Source organism: Stomoxys calcitrans, chromosome 1 (genome assembly GCF_963082655.1).
Source record: "Stomoxys calcitrans chromosome 1, idStoCalc2.1, whole genome shotgun sequence".
Classification (NCBI taxonomy): Eukaryota; Metazoa; Arthropoda; class Insecta; order Diptera; family Muscidae; genus Stomoxys; species Stomoxys calcitrans.
This window is the reverse complement of record NC_081552.1, coordinates 196,002,780-196,026,580: the sequence shown is the minus strand read 5'-3', so window position 1 is coordinate 196,026,580 and position 23,801 is coordinate 196,002,780. Positions and strand designations below refer to the sequence as shown.

The 23,801-nt window shown below is 42.4% G+C and overlaps 1 protein-coding gene across 1 annotated transcript in view; it reads left to right on the top strand.

Annotated features, from left to right (window-relative positions):
- LOC106092412 (aspartate aminotransferase, cytoplasmic) overlaps positions 1 to 23,205 on the top strand; it is a 78,444-nt gene extending 55,239 nt beyond the window's left edge. The window contains exons 2-6 of the mRNA XM_013259271.2: positions 9,316 to 9,423; positions 9,783 to 9,856; positions 18,589 to 19,232; positions 22,435 to 22,577; positions 22,639 to 23,205. Of these exons, the coding sequence (XP_013114725.2) occupies positions 9,316 to 9,423; positions 9,783 to 9,856; positions 18,589 to 19,232; positions 22,435 to 22,577; positions 22,639 to 22,787 (1,118 nt within the window). The 3' untranslated portion in view covers positions 22,788 to 23,205. The remainder of the gene's footprint in view (positions 1 to 9,315; positions 9,424 to 9,782; positions 9,857 to 18,588; positions 19,233 to 22,434; positions 22,578 to 22,638) is intronic.
- The last annotated feature ends 596 nt before the right edge of the window (positions 23,206 to 23,801 follow it).

Below are 23,801 nucleotides of genomic sequence, written 5' to 3'. Positions count from 1 at the left end.
GATTTTCATGCATTAGTATTTGACAGATCACGTGGGATTTCAGACATGGTGTCAAAGAGAAAGATGCTCAGTATGCTTTGACATTTCATCATGAATAGACTTACTAACGAGCAACGCTTGCAAATCATTGAATTTTATTACCAAAATCAGTGTTCGGTTCGAAATGTGTTCATTCACCGTTCAGCGATGAGGCTCATTTCTGGTTGAATGGCTACGTAAATAAGCAAAATTGCCGCATTTGGAGTGAAGAGCAACCAGAAGCCGTTCAAGAACTGCCCATGCATCCCGAAAAATGCACTGTTTGGTGTGGTTTGTACGCTGGTGGAATCATTGGACCGTATTTTTTCAACGTTACGGTGAATGAACACATTTCGAACCGAACACTGATTTTGGTAATAAAATTCAATGATTTGCAAGCGTTGCTCGTTAGTAAGTCTATTCATGATGAAATGTCAAAGCATACTGAGCATCTTTCTCTTTGACACCATGTCTGAAATCCCACGTGATCTGTCAAATACTAATGCATGAAAATCCTAACCTCAAAAAAATCACCCTTTATATGAACCCCGACTAAGTGATTTTTTCACAATTCTAACATTTTGGGACCAAAATTGGTACTATTTGGTACTTTCTTTGTATATGAAGCTAGAATTCCGAAATTTGGGGTGTACGTACAACTAGGAAATATATGATTGGTGACTAAATGATCTATTCAAAATTCGTACATATTGGTACCAAAATTGGTACTCTCTTTAGAGATGGAGCTAGAGATCTGAAAGTTGGCATGCAGGTACAACTAGGAAAAATTTGATGGGTGGTTATGATCTTTTTACAATTCGCACATTTTGGTACCAACATCGGAACCATTTGGAACTTTCTGTGCAGATGGAGTTAGGGCATTGAAATTTGGGATTTTGGCCAAACTTAGAAATATATATGAAGCCCGACTAAGTGATTTTTTCACAATTCTAACATTTTGGTACCAAAATTGGTACTATTTGGTACTTTCTTTGTATATGAAGCTAAAATTCCGAAATTTGGGGTGTACGTACAACTAGGAAATATATGATTGGTGACTAAATGATCTATTCAAAATTCGTACATATTGGTACCAAAATTGGTACTCTCTTTAGAGATGGAGCTAGAGATCTGAAAGTTGGCATGCAAAAACTTGATGGGTGGTTATGATCTTTTTATAATTCGCACATTTTGGTACCAACATCGGAACCATTTGGAACTTTCTGTGCAGATGGAACTAGGACACTGAAATTTGGGATGTTGGCAAAACTTAGATATATATGAAGCCCGACTAAGTGATTTTTTCACAATTCTAACATTTTGGTACCAAAATTGGTGCTATTTGGTACTTTCTTTGTATATGAAGCTAAAATTCCGAAATTTGGGGTGTAGGTACAACTACGAAATAAATGATGGATGACTAAATGATCTAAATGACTAAGTGGAGGTCATCGTAGCGCAGAGATTAGCATTTCCGCCTATGACGCTGAACGCCTGGGTTCGAATCCTGGCGAGACCATCAAAAAAAATTTTAGCGGTGGCTTTCCCCCTTTAATTATGGCAAGATTTGTGAGGTACTATGCCATGTAAAACTTCTCTCCAAAGAGGTGTCAAAATTCGTACATTTCAGTACCAAAACTGGTACCATTATGTACCTTCTGTTCAGATGGATCTTGAGGTCTTAAATATGGCATGTGGGTACAAATTACAAAAAAATATTGGGTCTATTCACCATTCGCACATTTTGATACCAAAATTGGTATCATTTGGTACTTTCTTCATTATTGATGCTAGATGTCTGAAATTTAGCATGTGGATACAACTAAGAAATATTGCCCCAAAATGTGCAAAATAGGTACTAAAACATACAAAATGGTACTTTCTGTACAAATTGATCTAAAGCGCTCAAAATTCCGATTCATTTATAACTTGACAATATATATTGGGCTATTTGGTACTACTTGGTACTTTCTTTACAGTAGGAGACCGAGTTCTACAATTTTATACGCAATTATTACAAAACTTCATTATCTTATAAACTGAGTGCCTACCTAGGTTTCGGAAGTCCTACACTTTAAAGTGGGTATCAAAAAGGGAGGTAGCGAAGCAGGTATCAAAAATTATATTCTTATAGAGTTTATATTTTCTTTAGAGGGCAATTTCTCTTTTATGAATGGATAATAATTTTATTCGTTTGGTAGATTCCCATTTATCTTTTGTGCGCACATACATACGAGTATGTGTGTAAATAGATTTTAACTATCGTATTCAAGTCAAGTGGTTTTAAAATCTAAAACAGTCAATAAATACATTGCATGGTTATATTCTTATCTTTGAGTGCCTCATGTACATCTTATCTGGAAATTATACTTAAGCGGGAACCTTTTATGAAGGTGCAAAGTTTTCTTATAGCCAACCATTGGTAGTGGTGGGGTTTTCAAAGGTTTACAGTTGGTTTATTCAAAAGATTAGATTTATGGTCGACTTTATGACTAGACAGACGGACAGAAAGCCAGTTCTTCCGTTTTTGTTCTATCTCTCGTAATAAAATTATGATTTATTGCCATATGGATGATTTATTGCCATATTATGTATGTTACATTCGCCAATTATTTTTTTATGAAGAATTAATAAAAACATAAAAATAAAGAAACAAAACAAGTAAAAACATGCTAAGCTCGGCCAGGCCGAATCTTATATACCCGTTACCATGGATCGCATTTGTCAAATTCTTTGCCCGGTATCTCTTTAAACAAACGATAACGGATAAGAATTGCTATGCTTTTGGAGTCATATAAGGATATTTACCGATTCGGGCCATACTAAGTTTGGATGTTGGAGACCATAGTAGATGGCATTGTACAAAATTTCCACCAAATCAGATAAGAATTGCGCCCTCTAGGGGTTCTAGAAGTATAATAGTGGGATCGGTTTATTTGGGAGCTATATTAGAGTTTCGACAGATTTTTACCATACTTGGCACTCATGTTAGAGATCATAGGAAAAGCGGTTGTGCAAAATTTCAGTCAAATCAGACAAGAACTGGGCCTCATGGGGGCTCAAAAAGAGCATTTTCAACATCGGTTTATATGGGAGCTATATGACGCTTTGGACCGATTTAGCCCATATTTTGCGCGTATGTTAGAGGTTAGAGAAAAAAAATCACTGTGCTATATTTCAGAAATCAGATAAGTATTACGCCCTCTAAAGGCTCAAGAAGTCTAATCAGGAGATACGTTTATATGGGAGCTATATCAAAACATGGACCGATATGGCCCATTTACAATCGCAACTGACCTACACTAATAGGAAGTATTTGTGCAAAATTTCAAGCGGCTGACTTGACTCCTTCGAAAGTAAGCGTGCTTTCTACAGACGGACAAACAGACGATCAGGCGGACAATCCTATATGAAAACTAGTAAAAGCGTGTAAAGATCAGCCGTGCCGTATCTTGGGTACCCACCATTATGGATTCCGCTTAATATGTACCCTTATTAACTGAGTTTGTGTTTGAATTATTTTGGTCTCAAGAAGTCATATCGGAATATCGCATAAAACTTGGCACTGATGTTGTAAGCCATAAGATAGGGCTTTGGGCCAAATCGGATGAAAATTGAGGCTTTTAAGGGCTTAAGAAGTCAAATCCGGGGATCGGTTTATATGGGGGCTATATCTGTTCATAGACCGATTCGAATCATACTTCACATGGATGTTGCAAGTCATAGCACAAATCTTTGCTCCAAATTTCAGCCAAATCGGAGGAAATTTGAGACTTCTAAGGGCATAAGAAGTCAAATCCGGGGACCGGTTTATAAGGGGGCTATATCTGTTTATAGACCCATTCGAATCATACTTGGCAAGGATGTTGGAAGTCATAACACAAATCTTTGCTCCAAATTTCAGCCAAATCGGAGGAAATTTGAGACTTCTAAGGGCTTAAGAAGTCAAATCCGGGGATCGGTTTATAAGGGGGCTATATCTGTTTGTAGATCGATTCGAATCATACTTGGCAAGGATGTTGGAAGTCATAACGCAAGTCTTTGTTCAAAACTTCAGCCAAATCGGATGAATATTGAGGCTTCTAAGGGTTCAAGAAGTCAAATTCGGGGATCGGTTTATATGGGGGCTATATCTGTTTATAGACCCATTCGAATCATACTTGGCAAGGATGTTGGAAGTCATAACACAAATCTTTGCTCAAAATTTCAGCCAAATCGGATGAAAATTGAGGCTTCTAACGATTCAAGAAGTCAAGTCTGGGGATAGGTTTATATGGGGACTTTATCTGTTTATAGACCGATTCGAATCATACTTGGCAAGGATGTTGGAAGTCATAACACAAATCTTTGCTCCAAATTTCAGCCAAATCGGATGAAAATTTAGGCTTCTAAGGGTTCAATAAGTCAAGATATGTTTATATGGGGGCTATATCTGTTTATAGATCGATTCGAATCATACTTGGCATGGATGTTGGAAGTCATAACACAAATCTTTGCTCCAAATTTCAGCCAAATCGAATGAAAATTGCAGCTTCTTAGGGCTCAAGAAGTCAAATCCGGGGATCGGTTTATATGGGGGCTATATCTGTTTATAGATCGATTCGAATCATAGATGGCATGGGTGTTGGAAGTCATAACTCAATTCTGTGTTCCCATTTTCAGCCAAATATTATGAAAATTGAGGCTTCTAAGGGTTCAAGAAGTTAAATCCGGGGATCGGTTTATATGGGGGCTATATCCAAATATAAACCGATATGGCCCATTTGCAATCCATGATGATTTACATCAATAAGAAGTATCTTCGCAAAATTTTAAGCGGCTAGCTTCTCGCGTTCGACCGCTATCGTGATTTCGAAAGATGGACGGCCGGACGGACATGGCTCAATAGATTCAGAATGTCGAACGATCCAGAATATATATATATATTTATGGGGTCTTAGAGGCATATTTTGAATGACTAGATTAGTATACCCCCATCCTATAGTGGGGGGTATAATGACATTTAGTGTTGCATTGGAAGAACAAGTAAGAAAAAGGTTTGGCTGGGAAGTATATCTAGCCATGCCGTCCATCACGTCGAATTTACAATAGCGATCGAAGGCTTAAAAATACGCGCTTGAAATTTTAAACAGATACTTCTTTTTAATGTAGGTCGCTGGGGATTTCAAATCGGTTCAGATTTGGATATAGGTTCGGTTAAAAAGAGGGTGCGGATATAAATCCAACCCATGCCACTATGGACATACACCTACGCCTAGTTGTGTACTCTAAATACTAAAAACTAACCTCGAAAAAGAAAATCTTAGTCTGGAATTCTGTGCTACTAACAAAATCCCTAATAGTTTTTCCATAGCACGCTTCTAAGTTGATTCATGTCTGGTATTGTGTCTCTATTAAAGTGTCGGTGTCTGTTAGCCCCAAAAGCTGAGCAACGATGTAGGAAATACTCCAACGTCTCATTTTCCCCATTTTCCCAAAACTCGCTGCACCGATTTTGCATAAGTGAGGTCGAAGCCCTACGGAGGCATTGGAAGCGCAGAGGTTAGCATGTCGCTGAACGCCTGGGTTCGAATCCTGGCGAGACCATCAGAAAACATTTTTAGCGGTGGTTTTTCCCCTCCTAATGCTGGCAACATTTCTGAGGTACTATGCCATGTAAAACTTCTCTCCAAAGAGGTGTCGCACTGTGGCACACCGTTCGGACTCGGCTATAAGAAGGAGGCCCCTTATCATTGAAGTTTGCCCCTGTTCCTTAGTGGAATGTTCATGGGCAAAATTTGTATTTGTTTAAGGTCGAAGCCCTATGTATTCCGTTATGACGAATGCTATACTGGGCTCTCTCTTACTTCCTTTCTGTATTAGCCTCTTTCTCACGGTTTTTCTCGTCCTACCAACCGCTGTTTCACAGTGTTACATGCAAGAGGACGTTTGTCGCCCTCGGATAGCGTCGACCGGCACCGATTGTGCATAAATGAGCTCGAAGCGCTATGTGTTCCGTTATGACGAAAGCTATACTGGCCTCTCTCTTACTTCTTTTCTGTAATAGCCTCTTTCTCACGATCCGGATCTCTCCTTAGGTTTTTCTCGTCCTACCGACCTTTTTGCTGTTCCACAGTGTTAGATGCGCGTTTGTCTCCCATGCCCTAAAAGCGGACTGCGTCGACCCGAAAGGATTCGGATTAACCATGTTTTTTGATGGCAGTCCTCTGGCTTTCGCTGCCAAAACGTCTTCCCTATCGTTCCCCTTAGTCCGCTATGGCGCGTGCTATACTCAGAAAAGGCGTTTATCTCCTTACACTCCAAGACGATTTGTGTCCTTACCGTCCTGGTTGCTATTACCCCGATGGCCAGTTTACTGTCATCTCACGCATTCCGTGATTACCTGGATCTCCGCCAGCAGGACTGTATTATGGTCAGGCAGTCGAAAACAGATCTCAGTCTCCGCGTTAACAATGTTGATCCCCAGGCCCACACTGTTCTCTAGCTTTGATCCATTCGTGTAACATGATATTCCAAATGGCAACGGAACCCTAGCCGTCAACCCTAGACTATGCCGCTGGCTGGCAATGTCGTGCACTTGACCTCAAGTGTTGTCTCATGTTTCCAGTTTGAAACCTCTTTCTTTCCGTACAGGTTTCCTATCGTCGCCTCGACAATACCGCGATGGTGTGACCTGTTTCTATCCTCTATCCATTCTCCCATCGCCTTAAGCCTTATAGTCGCAGTGGCTGCCTCACACTTAATCTGTATGTGTTTGGGTCGGATATCTAGAATAGTGGTCGTGGTCCTCATGGTTCCGCCTATGCTTAGATAACACGTTCTCTGAATTTACTATATTATCCTTACGTTGCACCTTTTCTCTATCGTAGTCCACCAAACTGCTGAGGCATAAGTAGGTATTGGTCTAACGCTTCTGTATTGCCAGTGGGCCATGCACGGATTCAGACCCCATATCGAGCCTATTGGTCCACATTCGTCTTTCTTGTGATCAGGCAGATTTCAGCCTAATGTGTGTTAACATTGAGACCTTAAGGTTTAGCACATTATAGCTGATTCGGATGTCTACCACTTAGAAGTATAACAAAATCGTTCAAATCTGTTTGCATAGTCATGAGCCCCACAAAAAAAGTATAAAAGCGTTAAATCGCACGACCTAGGCGGCCAATTGACCGGTCCCGAACGTGAAATAAAATTTTCACCGAACTCGCCTCTCAATAAGTTCATTGTTACGCGTGCTTTGTGTGTCACCGTCTTGTTGAAACCACATGTCATGCAAGTCAAGCTCTTGCATTTTGGACAAAAAAGGTTGGATATCATGATAGCGCTCACCATTCACAGTTACGTTACGATTCGCATGAAGAAGTACGGTCCAATGATGCCACCAGCCTATAAAACCCACCAAGCGGTGATTTTTTCTGAATGCTTGGTAGCTCTTGCAATGCTTCTGGCTGATCTTCACTCCCAAATCGACCAAATTCTGCTTACTAACTATGGAAAAAGCGCCCGATGAACTTTCCTAACAGAGCACGCATTTTGATAACAAAATTCAATAATTTGCAAGTGTTGTTCGTGTGTAAGACGATAGATGGTTAAATTATAGACCAAACTGAAGATGTTTGATAGTGAAACAAAACACGAAACGTGCATGAGCTTTTAAACCAGTGTTGCCAAAAAGATAATAGCTAAAAAATCACCCTTTATGTGAGCAGTTCTCTTTATCATGGTATCCACAACACGTTCCATGGTTTTGAGTAGAATGGATGTAAGGCTTACAGGTGTGTAGGTAGGCCTTCTGTGTCGCACAACTTGCTTTGGCGGGCTTGGGTATACATACCACCCTTGCCTTCCTTCAGGCTTTCAGGTGTATGATAGTCCGCCTTCTTCTGTAGTGGTGTCGGAAATATTCCATCAGATCAGGGTTACTTGATTTGGGTATAGCTCCCACGATATCGGTGAAACGCTCAAAACTAGACGCTCGAATTACACAGATACATCATATTGATTCAGGTCGTTGGCTTAGATTTGGATATAACCCCATGTAAACTGATCCCCGATTTTTACATCTTGAGCCCCTAGAAGACTTAATATTCATCCTATTTGGATGAAATTCGGCACAAGGACTTCTGTTGACTTCCAACATCAGTACCAAGTATGCCCCGAATAGGTCGGTAAACTGTTATAGCCCACATATTAACCGATTACCGGATTTGACTTCTTGAGCTCCTAGAAACCTTAATTTTCATCTGATTTGGCTGGAATTTGGCACAAAGACTTCCAACAACATCCCCGCAAAGTATGATTTGAATCGGTCTAAAAATTGATATAGCCTGCATATAAACCGATCCCCGATTTTCACTTCTTAAGCACCTAGAAGCCTTAATTTTCTGCTATGACTCCCAAATCTGTGCCAAGTATGATGATCCGAATCGGTTTATAAACTGATTTAAATCGATCTCTGATTAGACTTCATGAGCTCCTAGAAACCTCAATTTTCACCTGATTTGGCTGGAAGGACAAGGCACAAGGACTACTGTTATGGTTTCCAACATCCGTGTCAAGTATGAATTGAACTGATAAAACCTCCATATAAACCGATCCCCGGGTTGACTTCTTGAACTCCTAAAAACCTGAATTTTCTCCTGATTTAGCGGTAGTACACGTAAAGCTAACCGCTCCAAATTTTCTATGAATACATCTTATTGATATAGGTCGTTGGGAATGCAAGTGCGCCATATGGGTTCAGAGCCATGGAGGTGGGTACCCGAGATTCGTCCTGACCGATTTTAACACGTTTTTATTTGCTTCACTTATTTTTGTTAGTCCATGTGAGTAGTAAACGTTTTCTTTAACTTTCAAAACGGAATATTTAAGGAATCCTATGTTTTGCCCAAGACATGTGGTAAGGCTCTTCAAAATGCCTGGTGAAGACTTCCTATTTGCAAATTGGCTAATCAATTGCAACTCTCATTGTTACATTGGCGTATGAGTTATAGCTGCTTATGATCAATTATACGCCATCGGCACAAACATTGCAATATTCACAATAGCCACCACCTAAACCACCCCATGGTTACCTGATTAGCTTTAGAGATGTCTTTGCAAAGATTTGAATCATAAGTTGAAACCACTAGGACCATTAATCATTTAAGCAAACCACTCCTTGTGGACTACGTATGTATCTGTGTACGTGCCGCAAAAATTGTTTCACCCCTTCATGAGATTGCTGCTACTCGAAACGAGTCGAATAGGAAGAGCTAAATATTTAACACCTTTCTCGTTTGCTTCATTTACTTGCAGCTTACCGCACTAGTGAGGGTAAACCATGGGTATTGCCTGTGGTTCGCAAAACCGAAATCAAAATTGCCAGCGATGAGTCAATTAACCACGAATATTTACCCGTATTAGGTAAGTAAAAGCTGGCAATGTAACATGCCTAGGAAAATTCTCAGGAAAAGCAACAAACTGCGGAGGTATTAAAGAATTTTGCGGCAGAAGGGTTGCAGGCGTTTATGCTTAATTAGTTACAAAAGGCAGCATTCCATAGCTGAATGGTTGACAGACTGGCTAATTGAATGCTAAAAGGAAGAATGAAGAGACGAAAGCTGAGCGGTTCAGCAGTTCAGCAGCTCAATGTAATGAAATCAAATATACGGTGTCAAATATTAGAAACTTAATTTTGTCCCTTGCTAAGGCTGGTGGCATTAAATCATATTTGCGAAAAAGGTTAATTGATTAACGCAACAATTTCATTTGCAATTTGACAGGAGCGGAAGCATTCACTAAGGCTGCCACTACCTTGCTTTTGGGTGATGATTCGCCAGCACTTAAGGAAAATAAGGTAAGTGGTGTTGTTAATGCAAAGCAAATTATCTGGTTAGGTCGTTGATCAGTATAGATCTAGATTTCGACTTTTATACCCACCACCGTTTGCAACATATCGAAATATTCATTTTCGACCCTATGAAATATAATCGTGCCATGTCCGTCCGTCTGTATGTTGAAATCACGCTATAGTCTTTAACAAGTAAAAAGGCGTTAAGTTCGGCCGAGCCGAACTTTGCATACCCGCCACCTCGGGTATATATGTAAACCACCTTAAAATTTGCATACCTTATGTCCCACAGCAGTTATAACGAAATATGTACCGATTTGGACCAAATACTAATAAGTACAAGTCATTGTTCAATTGTGTATAACAAAATATTGGTCTTTTTAGTCGCTATATCTAAAAATGAACCGATCTGAACCATATACAACATGGTTGTCGAAAAGCCCAACATAAGTCACTGTGTCAAATTTCAGTGAAATCGGATTATAAATGGGCCTTTTTTGGGGCCAATGCTTTAAATCAAGATATCTGGTCTATAAGGCAGCTATATCCAAATCTGGGCCGATCTGAGCCAAATTGACGATGGATGTCGAAGGGCCTAACACAACTCACTGACCCAAATTTCAGCAAAATCGGATGCTTTAATGGGCCGAAGACCCTAAATCTGAGGATCGGTCTATATGGCAGCTATAACCAAATCTGGACCGATCCTGTCCAAATTAACGAAGGATGGCGGAGGGACTAACACAACTCACTGTCCCGAATTTCAACAAAATCGGATAATAAATGTGGCTTTTATTGGCCTAAGACCCTAAATCGGCGGATCGGTCTATATGGCAGCTATAGCCAAATCTGGACCGATCCTGCCGAAATTAACGAAACATGTCGAAGGGTCTAACACAACTCACTGTCCCAAATTTCAGCAAAATCGGATAATAAATGTGGATTTTATGGGCCGAAGACCCTAAATCTGAGGATCGGTCTATATGGCAGCTATAACCAAATCTGGACCGATCCGGCCCAAATTAGCGAAGGATGTCGGAGGGCCTAACACAACTCACTGTCCCAAATTTCAGCAAAATCGGATGCTTTAATGGGCCGAAGACCTTGAATTTTGTCTATATGGCAGCTATAACCAAATCAGGACCGATCCTGCCGAAATTAACGAAAGATGTCGAAGGGTCTAACACAACTCACTGTCTCAAATTTCAGCAAAATCGGATAATAAATGTGGCTTTTATGGGCCGAAGAGCCTAAATCGGAGGATCGGTCTATATGGCAGCTATAACCAAATCTGGACCGATCCTGCTCAAATTAACGAAGGATGTCGAAGGGTTTAGCCCAACTCCCTGTCCCAATTTTCAGCAAAATCGGATGCTTTAATGGGCCTAAGACCCTAAATCGGCGGATCGGTCTATATGGCAGCTATAACCAAATCTGGACCCATCCTGCTGAAATTAACGAAAGATGTCGGAGGGCCTAACACAACTCAACAGACAGACGGACAGACATGTCCTCTTAGATTTTTACGCTGATCAAGATTATATATATTTACTTTATAGGGTCGGAAATGGATATTTCGATGTGTGGCAAACGGAATGACAAAATTAATATACCCCCATCCTTCGGTGGTGTGTATAAAAATACGAGATATTGAGCTGAAACTTTGCACAGATTTTTTTGTTTTTTTGTCCATAAGCAGGTTAAGTTCGAATATGGGTTATATCGGACTATATCTTGATAAATCCCCCACATAGACCAATCTCTCGATTTAAGGTCTTGGGGCCCATAAAAGGCGAATTTATTTCCAATTTCGCCGAAATTTGTGACAGTGAAATTTAGACCCAGATCGGTCTAAATTTGGATATAGCTCCAATATAAACCGATCTCTCGATTTAAGGTTTTGAGCCCATAAAAGGCTCATTTATTGTACGTTGGCACCAAAAATTGGGACAGTGAGTTGTGTTAGGCTCTTCGACATCTTTCTGCAATTTGGCTCAGATCGGTCCAGATTTGGATATGGAGAGTGCCACTCCAATTGCTGCTTAAGTGAACTGCCACCCCCCACTCGGATGTGCTAGTTGCCGAGAGGAAATTCCAAAACATCATTAACGCAGCAGCCGCTCGTTTTACACCAGCCGGTGAAATTTGCTTACCTTATGTCCCACAGCAGTTATAACGAAATATGTACCGGTTTGGACCAAATATTAATAAGTACAAGTCATTGTCCAATTGCGTATAACAAAATATTGGTCTTTTTAGTGGCTATATCTAAAAATAAACCGATTTGAACCATATACAACATGGATGTCGAAAAGCCTAACATAAGTCACTGTGTCAAATTTCAGTGAAATCGGATTAAAAATGGGCCTTTTATGGGGCCAAGGCTTTAAATCGAGATATCGGTCTATAAGGCAGCTACATCCAAATCTGGGCCGATCTGAGCCAAATTGACGAAGGATGTCGAAGTGCCTAACACAACTCACTGACCCAAATTTCAGCAAAATCTGATGCTTTAATGGGCCGAAGACCCTAAATCTGAGGATCGGTCTATATGGCAGCTATATCCAAATCTGGGCCGATCTGAGCCAAATTGACGATGGATGTCGAAGGGCCTAACACAACTCACTGATCAAAATTTCAGCAAAATCGGATGCTTTAATGGGCCTAAGACCCTAAATCTGAGGATCGGTCTATATGGCAGGTATATCCAAATCTGAACCAATCTGGACCAAATTGACGAAGGATGGCGGAGGGACTAACACAACTCACTGTCCTAAATTTCAACAAAATCGGATAATAAATGTGGCTTTTATTGGCCTAAGACCCTAAATCGGCGGATCGGTCTATATGGCAGCTATAGCCAAATCTGGACCGATCCTGTCGAAATTAACGAAACATGTCGAAGGGTCTAACACAACTCACTGTCCCAAATTTCAGCAAAATCGGATAATAAATGTGGCTTTTATGGGCCTAAGACCCTAAATCGGAGGATCGGTCTATATGGCAGCTATAACCAAATCTGGACCGATCCGGCCCAAATTAGCGAAGAATGTCGGAGGGCTTAAAACAACTCACTGTCCCAAATTTCAGCAAAATCAGATGCTTTAATGGGCCGAAGACCTTGACTTTGTCGATATGGCAGCTATAACCAAATCAGGACCGATCCTGCCGAAATTAACGAAAGATGTCGAAGGGTCTAACACAACTCACTGTCTCAAATTTCAGCAAAATCGGATAATAAATGTGGCTTTTATGGGCCGAAGAGCCTAAATCTGCGGATCGGTCTATATGGCAGCTATAACCAAATCTGGACCGATCCTGCTCAAATTAACGAAGGATGTCGAAGGGTTTAGCCCAACTCGCTGTCCCAATTTTCAGCAAAATCGGATGCTTTAATGGGCCTAAGACCCTAAATCGGCGGATCGGTCTATATGGCAGCTATAACCAAATCTGAACCCATCCTGCCGAAATTAACGAAAGATGTCGGAGGGCCTAACACAACTCACTGTCCCAAATTTCAGCAAAATCGGATAATAAATGTGGCTTTTATGGGCCTAAGACCCTAAATCGGAGGATCGGTCTATATGGCAGCTATATCCAAATCTGAACCAATCTGGGCCAAATTGACGAAGAATGTCGGAGGGCTTAAAACAACTCACGGTCCCAAATTTCAGCTAAATCGAATAATAAATGTGGCTTTTATTGGCCTAAGACCCTAAATCTGAGGATCGGTCTATATGGAGGCTATATCAAGATATAGTTCGATATAGCCCATCTTCGAACTTAACCTGCTTATGGACAAAAAAAGAATCTGTGCAAAGTTTCAGCTCAATATCTCTATTTTTAAAGACTGTAGCGTGATTTCAACAGACAGACGGACGGACATGTCTAGATCCTCTTAGATTTTTACGCTGATCAAGAATATATATAATTTATAGGGTCGGAAATGGATACTTCGATGTGTTGCAAATGGAATGACAAAATGAATATACCCCCATCCTTCAGTGGTGGGTATAAAAATACGAGATATTGAGCTGAAACTTTGCACAGATCCTTTTTTTTTTGTCCATAAGCAGGTTAAGTTCGAATATGGGCAATATCGGACTATATCTTGATATAGCCCCCATATAGACCGATCTCTCGATTTAAGGTCATGGGGCCCATAAAAGGCGCATTTATTTCCAATTTCGCCGAAATTTGTGACAGTGAATTGTGTAAGGCCCTTCGATATACTTCTTCAATTTGGCCCAGATCGGTCTAAATTTCCTGCTGCCATATAGACCGATCTCTCGATTTAAGGTTTTGAGCCCATAAAATTTTGGAACAGTGAGTTGTGTTAGGCTCTTCGACATCTTTCTGCAATTTGGCTCAGATCGGTCCAGATTTGGATATAGAGAGTATACCAATCGGCGCTTCAGTGAACTGCTGATATAGCTGCCATATAGACCGATCTCTAGATTTAAGGTTTTGAGTGCATTTATTGTTCAATGGCACCGAAAATTGGGACAGTGAGTTGTGTTTGGCTCTTCGACATCTTTCTCCAATTTGGTTTAGATTAGTCCAGATTTGGATATGGAGAGTACCACTTCAATCGCCGCTTAAGTGAACTGCCACCCCCCACTCGGATGTGCTAATTGCCGAGAGAAAATTCCGAGACATCAGTTGCTCGCTTTTACCAGCCGGTCAAATATCCCAAGTGCGGCCCAATTTCTCGGCGCAGGCAGTGGTACTCGCTGATGAGCGTGATGGGATTCGTTGTATGGACCCCACTAACCCCAGAATCAGCGAGCTGAATCTGGAATAAACAGGTAGACAACGAACATAGGTACCGGTTAAGGCAAACTTTGGTCAACTGTTAAGCCACTCTCGAACCCCGGTAAACGGGATGACTGGACGTCAGCCACTTTTGGCGACGTAACTGTGACTTATCCGAAGAGATGCACCAGCTTGTTCAACCATTAATTTATTGTGCATCCCGAGAGTGAAAGGGCTAGGAGGAGAGCCATTCGCCGTATTCGTGGTCTCTGAGTCGATGAACTGCCAACACAATTTACAGGGGGCGAAGTTACGAATGCCATCCGTGGCGCCAAATCATCCAAGGCGTTGGGCCCCGACGGAATCTCTACATTGATGTTGAAGAATCTGGATTTACCTGTAGTAGAGTACCTGACTACTGTCCTCAACCTGTCTTTGAACACTTTTATAGTTCCCAATGTTTGGAAAATGGGCAGAGTGATCCCGCTATTGAAATCTGGAAAGGACATGAGTGTGGGGGAGTCGTACAGCCCGATCTCCCATCTCTCACCAGTAGCAAAGACGCCTGAGGCATTACTCCTCCCGAGCCTCGTAGCAGAATTTCCATTCGCCGAGCATTAACATGGATTTCGAAGACTGTATAGCACAACAACTGCTTTGCATGCCATCACCGCATACATTTGCCGTGGCTTCAATCAGCCCAGTTCATGTGATAGGAGGGTCCTCGTGGCACTGGACCTATCGAAGGCATTCAACGCGATCAGTCATGCCAAATTATTTAAGGACATCGCTAACACGGCCCTCCAGCCAGGCCTGAAACGCTGGGTCTCGAATTATCTGTGTGGTCGCCAGTCATTTGTGGAATTTAGGGATACGAAGTCAAGGCAGCGTAGAGTGAGACAGAGAGTTCCCCAATGTGGGGTGATATCTGTGGCACTGTTTAATCTCTACCTATCCTCCATTCCACTCCCTCCAGACGGCATAGAGATCGTATCGTATGCAGACGATTGTACCATCGTGGCATCAGGCCACCATTGTTGACATCTGCGATTGGTTGAACATCAACCTCAACGAACTGGCCTCATATTTCGCTGCAAGAAATCTGAAGATATCTGCCACCAAATCTTCAGCCACATTGTTACAACTATGCGTGAGGTGAATACTGAGCTGACTATGATGGTCGATGGAGAAATGATTCCGACTATCAAGTGTCCCAAAATACTTACGCATTCTCCCCACATGCCACAGCAATTTGCGCTAAAGTCAAAAGTAGAAACAAGGTTCTCAAGTCACTTGCTGGCAGCACTTGGGGTGCAGACAAAGAGACCTTGTTGACCACGTACAATTGGACGGTCTGTGGTAAGTTATGCAGCGTCAGTGTAGTCTCGTAAGCTTTCTGACACGCAGTGGGCGTAAGCTTTGTGACTGTGACGGGCTGTCTCCTCAGTTCTCATGTAACCCTCTCCAGTATATGCTGTCTAAGCAATACCTTTTGGGCTGTTATCGCAGAGACCATCCAAATCATCATCTTGTGGATAGATATCCACTGTCCAGAAGCCTTAAGGTAGATCTATATGATCTAGAGTGGGAGGTTCAAGCGGCACATCAAGCAGGTCTAGACCACATTTATGAAGACACGGTAGCAGATGCGGTAAATGGCTACCGGGTGAATGTAGTCCTTGGAGAACGACCGCCCGCCATTGCACCTGAAGAAATTGACCTCCCCCGGCAAAGCAGAGTAAATCTGGCTCAATTACGAGTGGGTCTGGCTGGGCAGTTAAACAGTTGAACTATATCATGTGGTCCCTGGTTACAATTGGGACATACGTATTGCACGTCGGCACGCCTCAGTGTACGTGTGGTCCACCTGGTAGCGGTCTAAGGTACCTCTCATTTGTCTTTAGTCCTCTCGATGGTAATACGCATCTCCTAGCGAGTATTGGTTGGTATCAAAAGATTCTCCTACTTTAAGCAGAACATCGTGCAGGGCTGTTTTCATTGGACGCTCTTTGAATTAGACATGTTGCTTGCAAAATGTTTTCCCATTTTCCACATCTATATATCGGCGATGAGTCGTAACCGACTTTTATTCAGCCTCCATTGTTGCCATGTCCCGATATTCTCTTTCCCCATTGTTCGTATATGGGGATTGCATTTCGTGGTATAGAACAACTTAGCCCTCTCTATAACCTTAGAACATGGGATGACTTCAGCTACGACGAGGGCTTGCAAAATATTTTCTCATCTTCCACATCCATAGATCGGCAATGAGTGGTCACCGACTTTCATTCAGCCACCATTGTTGCCATGTTCCAATGTTCTCTTCCCCTATTGTCCGTATATGATACGTGACAACCTACCTCTCTCCTATATGGGGGTTGCATTTTGTGGTATAGAACTTAGCCCTCTCTCTAACCTTATAACCTGGGACGACTTAAGCTACGACGAGGGTTGTGGGTTCCAGCAAAGACCGTTATGATGATATTACCCTTAAGGAGAATAGGGATTTCGTCTGCCATGTCTGACCACATATTTTTTTCCCATATAGGAGGATGCTATTAACCTGGAGGATGCTATCAACTTTGCGGTTTTTGTTTTCGGCTGCTGAATTTGGTTTGCTTAAGTGATGTTGTTGTTGTAGTCACATTCTCATGTGGAGGTGGGGATTCTCGTCAAGCTCCTGTATGTGAGTAAGCTCGTTCCGGTCCGCCGCGGGAACAGGGTGGCTATTGGTTATATAAAGGCGCCAATAACTCGCCTTGTCATATCGAGCATCACAGGTACTCGGTATTTGTACAAGAGCCGGTGCCGCCCGAACTCTCACTGAGACTTTCCGCATGATACCGTTGATTGTCTGCGACTGCCGATGCAGCTTCTCCTTGTAGAGCATTCCACTATCCGTAATCTGTAGCTCGCAGCTAAGCTTTTCGTCACCGCACAGATCGGACCATACTATTCCAGCCTGTGTGGAGCTGTGAGGCTCCTGCTTAAGTGATCTTTGTATCTAGTCGAATATCGTCACGCATGTCCGCTGGGTTATTCCTTCTTGTAAGCAAGGCCAAGTTTTTGTGCATCGCTAGTTGTAAACCTTGAGAGTCTAGGCAGTCCCTTGGTCTTACCATCGTGTATCATAGTTTGTGGTCTAACCCTTCCGCTTCCCTTGTCGTGATGGCAGCAGCTATTTCGCCTGGATATGCTATTAGAAAGGTTCCGTCTGACATCTATGTCCAGACCTCCACAGTATGACATCAGAACTGGCATTCCAGATGTTCGATTACAGTATGGAGCATTTGCGTCGCTCCTGATATGACCTTAGGGAGGCCAACGTAGCGCAGAGGTTAGCATATCCGCCTATGACGCTGAACGCCTGGGTTCAAATCCTGGCGAGACCATCAGAAAACAAATTGTCTGCGGTGGTTTTCCCCTCGTAATGCTGACAACATTTGTGAGGTACTATGACATGTAAAACTTCCCTCCAAAGAGATGTCGCACTGTGGCACGCCGTTCGGACTCGGCTACAAAAAGGAGGCCCCTTATCATTGAGCTTAAACTTGAATCGAACTGCACTCATTGATATGTGAGAATTTTGCCCCCGTTCCTTAGTGGAATGTTCATGGGCAAAATTTGCAATTTGCATGTGACCTTAGAGTCTCCATCGGGTGTAGTGATACAGTTCTTATAGAATATGTAAAATCTGAAGAAGATAGTTTCCGTAACCTCAGGGGAATTATTACGGTATATTATCTAGGCGCAACGTTGAGAGGCATGAAGTGTAGAGTTCAGTTAGTTTGAAGAAAAATTTGCCCATCTCATTTAAAATAAAACCTAACTAGGATACTGACTTAGGTGTATGTCCATAGTGGCAGGGGGCGGATAACATTCGCACCCTCTTTTCGACCCAACCTAACCATATTAGATCTCGATGCTTTTTTTTTACTAATTTAACTAACACCGAAATAATCATTGTTTTGTTCAATTTCTAGGCCTTTGGTGTTCAAACTCTATCGGGTACTGGTGCATTGCGTGTTGGTGCTGAGTTCTTGCGCCGTCAAATGAATCGTAAAGTATTCTATTATTCCGACCCAACATGGGAGAATCATCACAAAGTCTTTATGGATTCTGGCTTTGAGCATGCCAATACCTATCGTTATTGGGAGCAGAGCAAACGGGTGCTTGACATTGATGGTATGTTGGAAGATCTAGAAAAGGCTCCTGCTGGTGGGGTCATTATTTTGCATGCTTGTGCCCACAATCCCACCGGCTGTGATCCCACACAGGAACAATGGGTGAAAATAGCCGATTTGATGGAACGCAAAAAATTGTTCCCCTTCTTTGACTCAGCCTATCAGGGCTTTGCCAGTGGTGATCCCGATTATGATGCTTGGGCTGTGCGTTATTTTGTAAAGCGTGGCTTTGAAATTTTCTGCTCCCAATCGTTTGCTAAAAATTTCGGTTTGTACTGTGAGCGTGTGGGTAATCTGACAATTGTTTGCAATACTACCGAACACAAAGCAGCTGTTCAGAGCCAATTTACCCTGTTGATACGTGGTATGTACTCCAACCCTCCAGCCTATGGTAGCCGTATTGTTTCCACTGTTTTGAATAATGCCGACTTGAGAAAAGAATGGTAAGTTTGTATTTATTGCAGATTTATTCAAGAAAATTGTTGTTGTTGTAGCAGTTTATTGTGATCTATCTTTCGTCTGGTTGATTCTGTTGAGTGTCAAGACCCAGGAACTCTGCGACTAAGATGGGGTGCGTCCACAGGGATCTGGGTCTGAGTCGAGTGGGTCTGGCCGGGCAGTTAAACAGGTGACGTGTATCGTGCGGTCCCTGGTTACAATCGGGACATACATCTTGCACGTCGGCATCAATCCTTGCTCTGTAGGAGTTGAGGCGGCTGCATCTGGCGGAACGTACTTGAGCCAGAACTACTCTGGTTTGCCGGGGGAGGTCAATATCTTCAGGTGCAATGGGAGGTGGTCGTTTTCCAAGGACTACATTCACCCGGTAGCCATTTACCGCATCTGTTACCGTGTCTGCATGAATGTTGTCTAGACCTGCTTGATAGGCCGCTTGATCTAGAGGTTCTCTTTTATAGCGCTGAGCCTCACGCTCTAGATCATGTAGATCTACCTTAAGGCTTCTGAGCGGTGGATATCTATCCACATGATGATGATTTGGATGGTCTCTGCGATAACAGCCCAAAAGGTATTGCTTAGACAGCATGTAGTTATGTCTTCGCACTGGTAGGATCTTTGTCTTCTGATGGAGATGGTCCACATGAGAACTGAGGAGACAGCCCATCGCAGTTCGAAGATCGGCATTATGACAGATCTGAATTTTATTCCACTGCGTGTCACAAAGTTGATGAGACCACATTGGCGCTGCATAACTTACCACAGATCGGCCAATTGCTTTGTACGTGGTCATCAAGGTCTCTTTGTCTGCACCCCAAGTGCTGCCAGCAAGTGACTTGAGGACCTTGTTTCTATTTTTGAGTTTAGCGCAAATTGCGGTGGCATGTAGGGAGAATGTGTAAGAGCTGTCAAATGTGACACCAAGTATTTTGAACACTTGATGGTCGGAATCATTTCTCCATCGACCATCATAGTCAGCTCAGTATTCACCTCACGCGTATTTGTAGTGAACAATGTGGCTGAAGGTTTGGCGGCAGATATCTTGCCGCGATATTTGAGGCCAGTTCGTTGAGGTAGACGTTCAACCTATCGCAGATCGAACAATCGTCCGCATATGATAAGATCTCTATGCCGTCTGAAGGGATGGAATGGAGGATAGGTAAACCCCCACCTTGGGGAACTGCCTGTTTTACTCTACGCTGCTTCGACTTCTTATCCCCAAATTCCACAAATGACTGGCGACCACACAGATAATTCGCGACCCAGCGTTTCAGGCCTGCCTGGCCTCAAATAGTTTGGCATTGCTGACCGTGTCGAATGCCTTCGATAGGTCCAGTGCCACGAGGACCGTCCTATCACATGACCTGGGCTGATTGAAGCCACGGCAAATGTGTGCGGTGATGGCATGCAAAGCAGTTGTTGTGCTATGCAGTTTTCGAAATCCATGTTAATGCTCGGCGAATGGAAATTCTGCTACGAGGCTCGGGGGGAGTAATGCCTCAAGGTGAGAGCAGGGATATCGGTCTGTTCGACTGCCTACTAGTGACAGAAGGGAGATCAGTCTGTACGACTCCCCCAAACTCGGGTGCTTTCTTTCGGGAAAAGACAGGTTGAGGACAATAGCAAGGTACTCAACTCCAGGAAAATCCAGATTCTTCACCATCAATATAGAGATTCCGTCGGGGCCCAACGCCTTGGATGATTTGGCGCCACGGATCATATTCCTAACTTGCCCTGTCACTCTCGGGATGCACAATAAATTGTCAGTTGAACAACCTGGCGCATCTCCTAGCATCAGTCATGGTTACTTCGCCAAAAGTGACCGAGGTTGTGTCATCCCGTCTATCGTGGTTCGAGAGTGACTTAACAGTAGACCACAGTTTGCCTAAACCGGTGCCTAAGTTACATTGCTCCAAGTGTTCCAGCCACAAATTCCGCACTTGGGGTATTCGACCGGCTGGTATAAAGCGGACGGGATAAAAGTCCGGTGCCCAGAGGCCGATGGTGAAAATTATGGGGAGGTGGTCTGACCCCACATAAATGACGGCTTGCCAGGAGACGTCACTCAGGAGATCAGGGGATGCAATGGAAATGTCTGGCGAGCTGCTGCACCTCCTCGTAATCCTAGTGGGGGCATCCTTATTCACCGTGCAAAACGTGGAGCCTTCAATCTGCTCTGCCAAAGCTATGCCATGCTGGTCGTTACCTAGGGGAGAATGCTGTGATGCGCATTAAAGTCCCCTAGAACCAGACGATTATGGCCAGATAGCAACCCACTTATGTCGGGGTTGTAAGCCTGGCCATTAATCGGGACACAGCTACCAACCGGCGGTATATACACGTTGTATATCTCTATCTCGGCAGTACCGGAACTGACTGCTATCCTCATGTATTCCATGTAGGGGTCACTAGCGCCATGCGCAGGCGAGATTGGTCTATATTGCACAGAATGGTGTATCACGAAGGCCAATCCCCCACCTCCATTCCTTGAGCGATCGTTACGTAGCACATTGTAACCGTGACAACTGTGCAAGCTGCAGATGTTGGTCAGCTTTGTCTCCTGGATCGCTGCGAACAATATATCTCTCCGATTAATGAAATCCACAATCTCATCGTTCTTGCCACAGAGTCCGTTGCAGTTTAACTGCAAGAACGATGGGATGCCGCACTAGAGAGGTTGGGGGCTCACATAGTCCGACGACGAGGACGCAGAAGCCGACGACGACGACGCTTGTGAACCACTGCTGGCTATGTTCGCACAGCACCTTGCGACATAGCCAGTATGACTATACTCCCGTAGTGAAGTGAGGCCAGAGCGAAATCGGAAATGTATCCACTCCATGCACCGGTTACACCTCACCTACACCTACCGATGATGAAGGCGGTTCTGGAAAACCGAACAGAACCAGGGTACGGGGTTCTTTTCAATCCCGGCACGGAGCAGAAGCTTGCGCAGAAGGCACTCCGGAATGTGCCTCTCCCATGACGAGAAAAAAACGAACAAGTACACTGAGGCGGCAGCCCTTGCCGATGAGGATTCCATCGGGTCAATCCGGTGTGTACAACCGGCTGCCATGGGATTGACCCTTTTGGTGTTTTGTTCTGCTGAACCCTCACTTTGACGTGGAATTTAACACCCCCTCCAGATTGAGTGTATAGTGGATTCATTTTGTGTTTCTTTTCTTTCAGGATGGATTGCATCAAAACAATGTCCGGAAGAATTATTAAAATGCGCCAAGCCTTAAGAAGCCGCTTGGAGGAATTGAAGACTCCGGGTACTTGGAATCATATTACCCAGCAAATAGGCATGTTCTCCTATACCGGACTCAATGGTAAGTTTTACATATCTCTCCTCTTAACTAAGAACAACCAACCAATTTTCTCAATTTACAGAAAAGCAAGTGCGCATTTTGATCGATGAATACCACATTTATCTTCTGAAAACTGGTCGCATCAATATGTGTGGTCTGAATGAGAACAATGTGAATTATGTGGCAGAGGCCATTAATGCAGCCGTTAACAGGGTTGGCAGTCAGCTGTAAAGAAGCAAAAAACAAAATCCAATTATGTTTAATTTTTATAGCTTGTTAAGTTTTCCGTGGAGGAGCAAAAGAACAAAACTATTTGGTAAAGCAACAGAAAATGAGACAGTAGTTAGAAATGCTCTTGACCCTCGTTTTTAGGTTTCATTTTCAGGATCTTAAGGATCTATGTAAGATCCTTACATAGATCTCTTGACCCCATTTTAAGGTTTCATTTTCAGGATCTATGCAACTTTTTAGGGACATTTGATAATAAAATTTATTGTGCGTAAATGCGTCATCACAAGCAACCAACATCCTCGCATATAAAAAAAAAACACTCAAACAAACAACACTAAACTGTAATTAAAAATGAATCAATGTTATAAACACTTTCCTTAATTAAAATAAATAAAAACACCCTCCTCTGTTAACGGAACCTAGAGAACAAAACATTTCCCATAACGTATGCATTTGCTATTGCTTCCCAATATGCAAAAATAAATAATAATAATAATAAAAAAACAAATAATAACAAATAACAACTAAACTCTATTCAATATTTGTTTATAAAGCGAACTGAGAGAGGAAGAGAGAAATTTATACAATTTACATACATAATGCCCAGAATATACAAAATTGCTCTAACCTATATATATATGTACTTGTATGTATTGTATATACATACACATGTATAAATGCGCATTATTTTTAATGTGCTTATTTAATAAATTTAAATACGGCCGAACAAATAAACCAATTAAATAAAATAACACCAAAATAAACTAAAAACTCGCTATATATACTCGCTTTAAATTAATAACACCCGCAGGCAATGGCTAAAATCAATATTTGTCCATAGCAAAGGGGAAAAAAAGCTGCAACAAAGAAAAAAAAAACAATCAAAATACTCCTCCTCATACAGTTTAAAGTTCGTTAAAACATTTGCATACTGTTTGTATTCGTAGCATTTATTTTCCTTATTAATGTTTGCAATAAAACAAAAAAAAAAAAAACAAATTAACTTAAACTCTA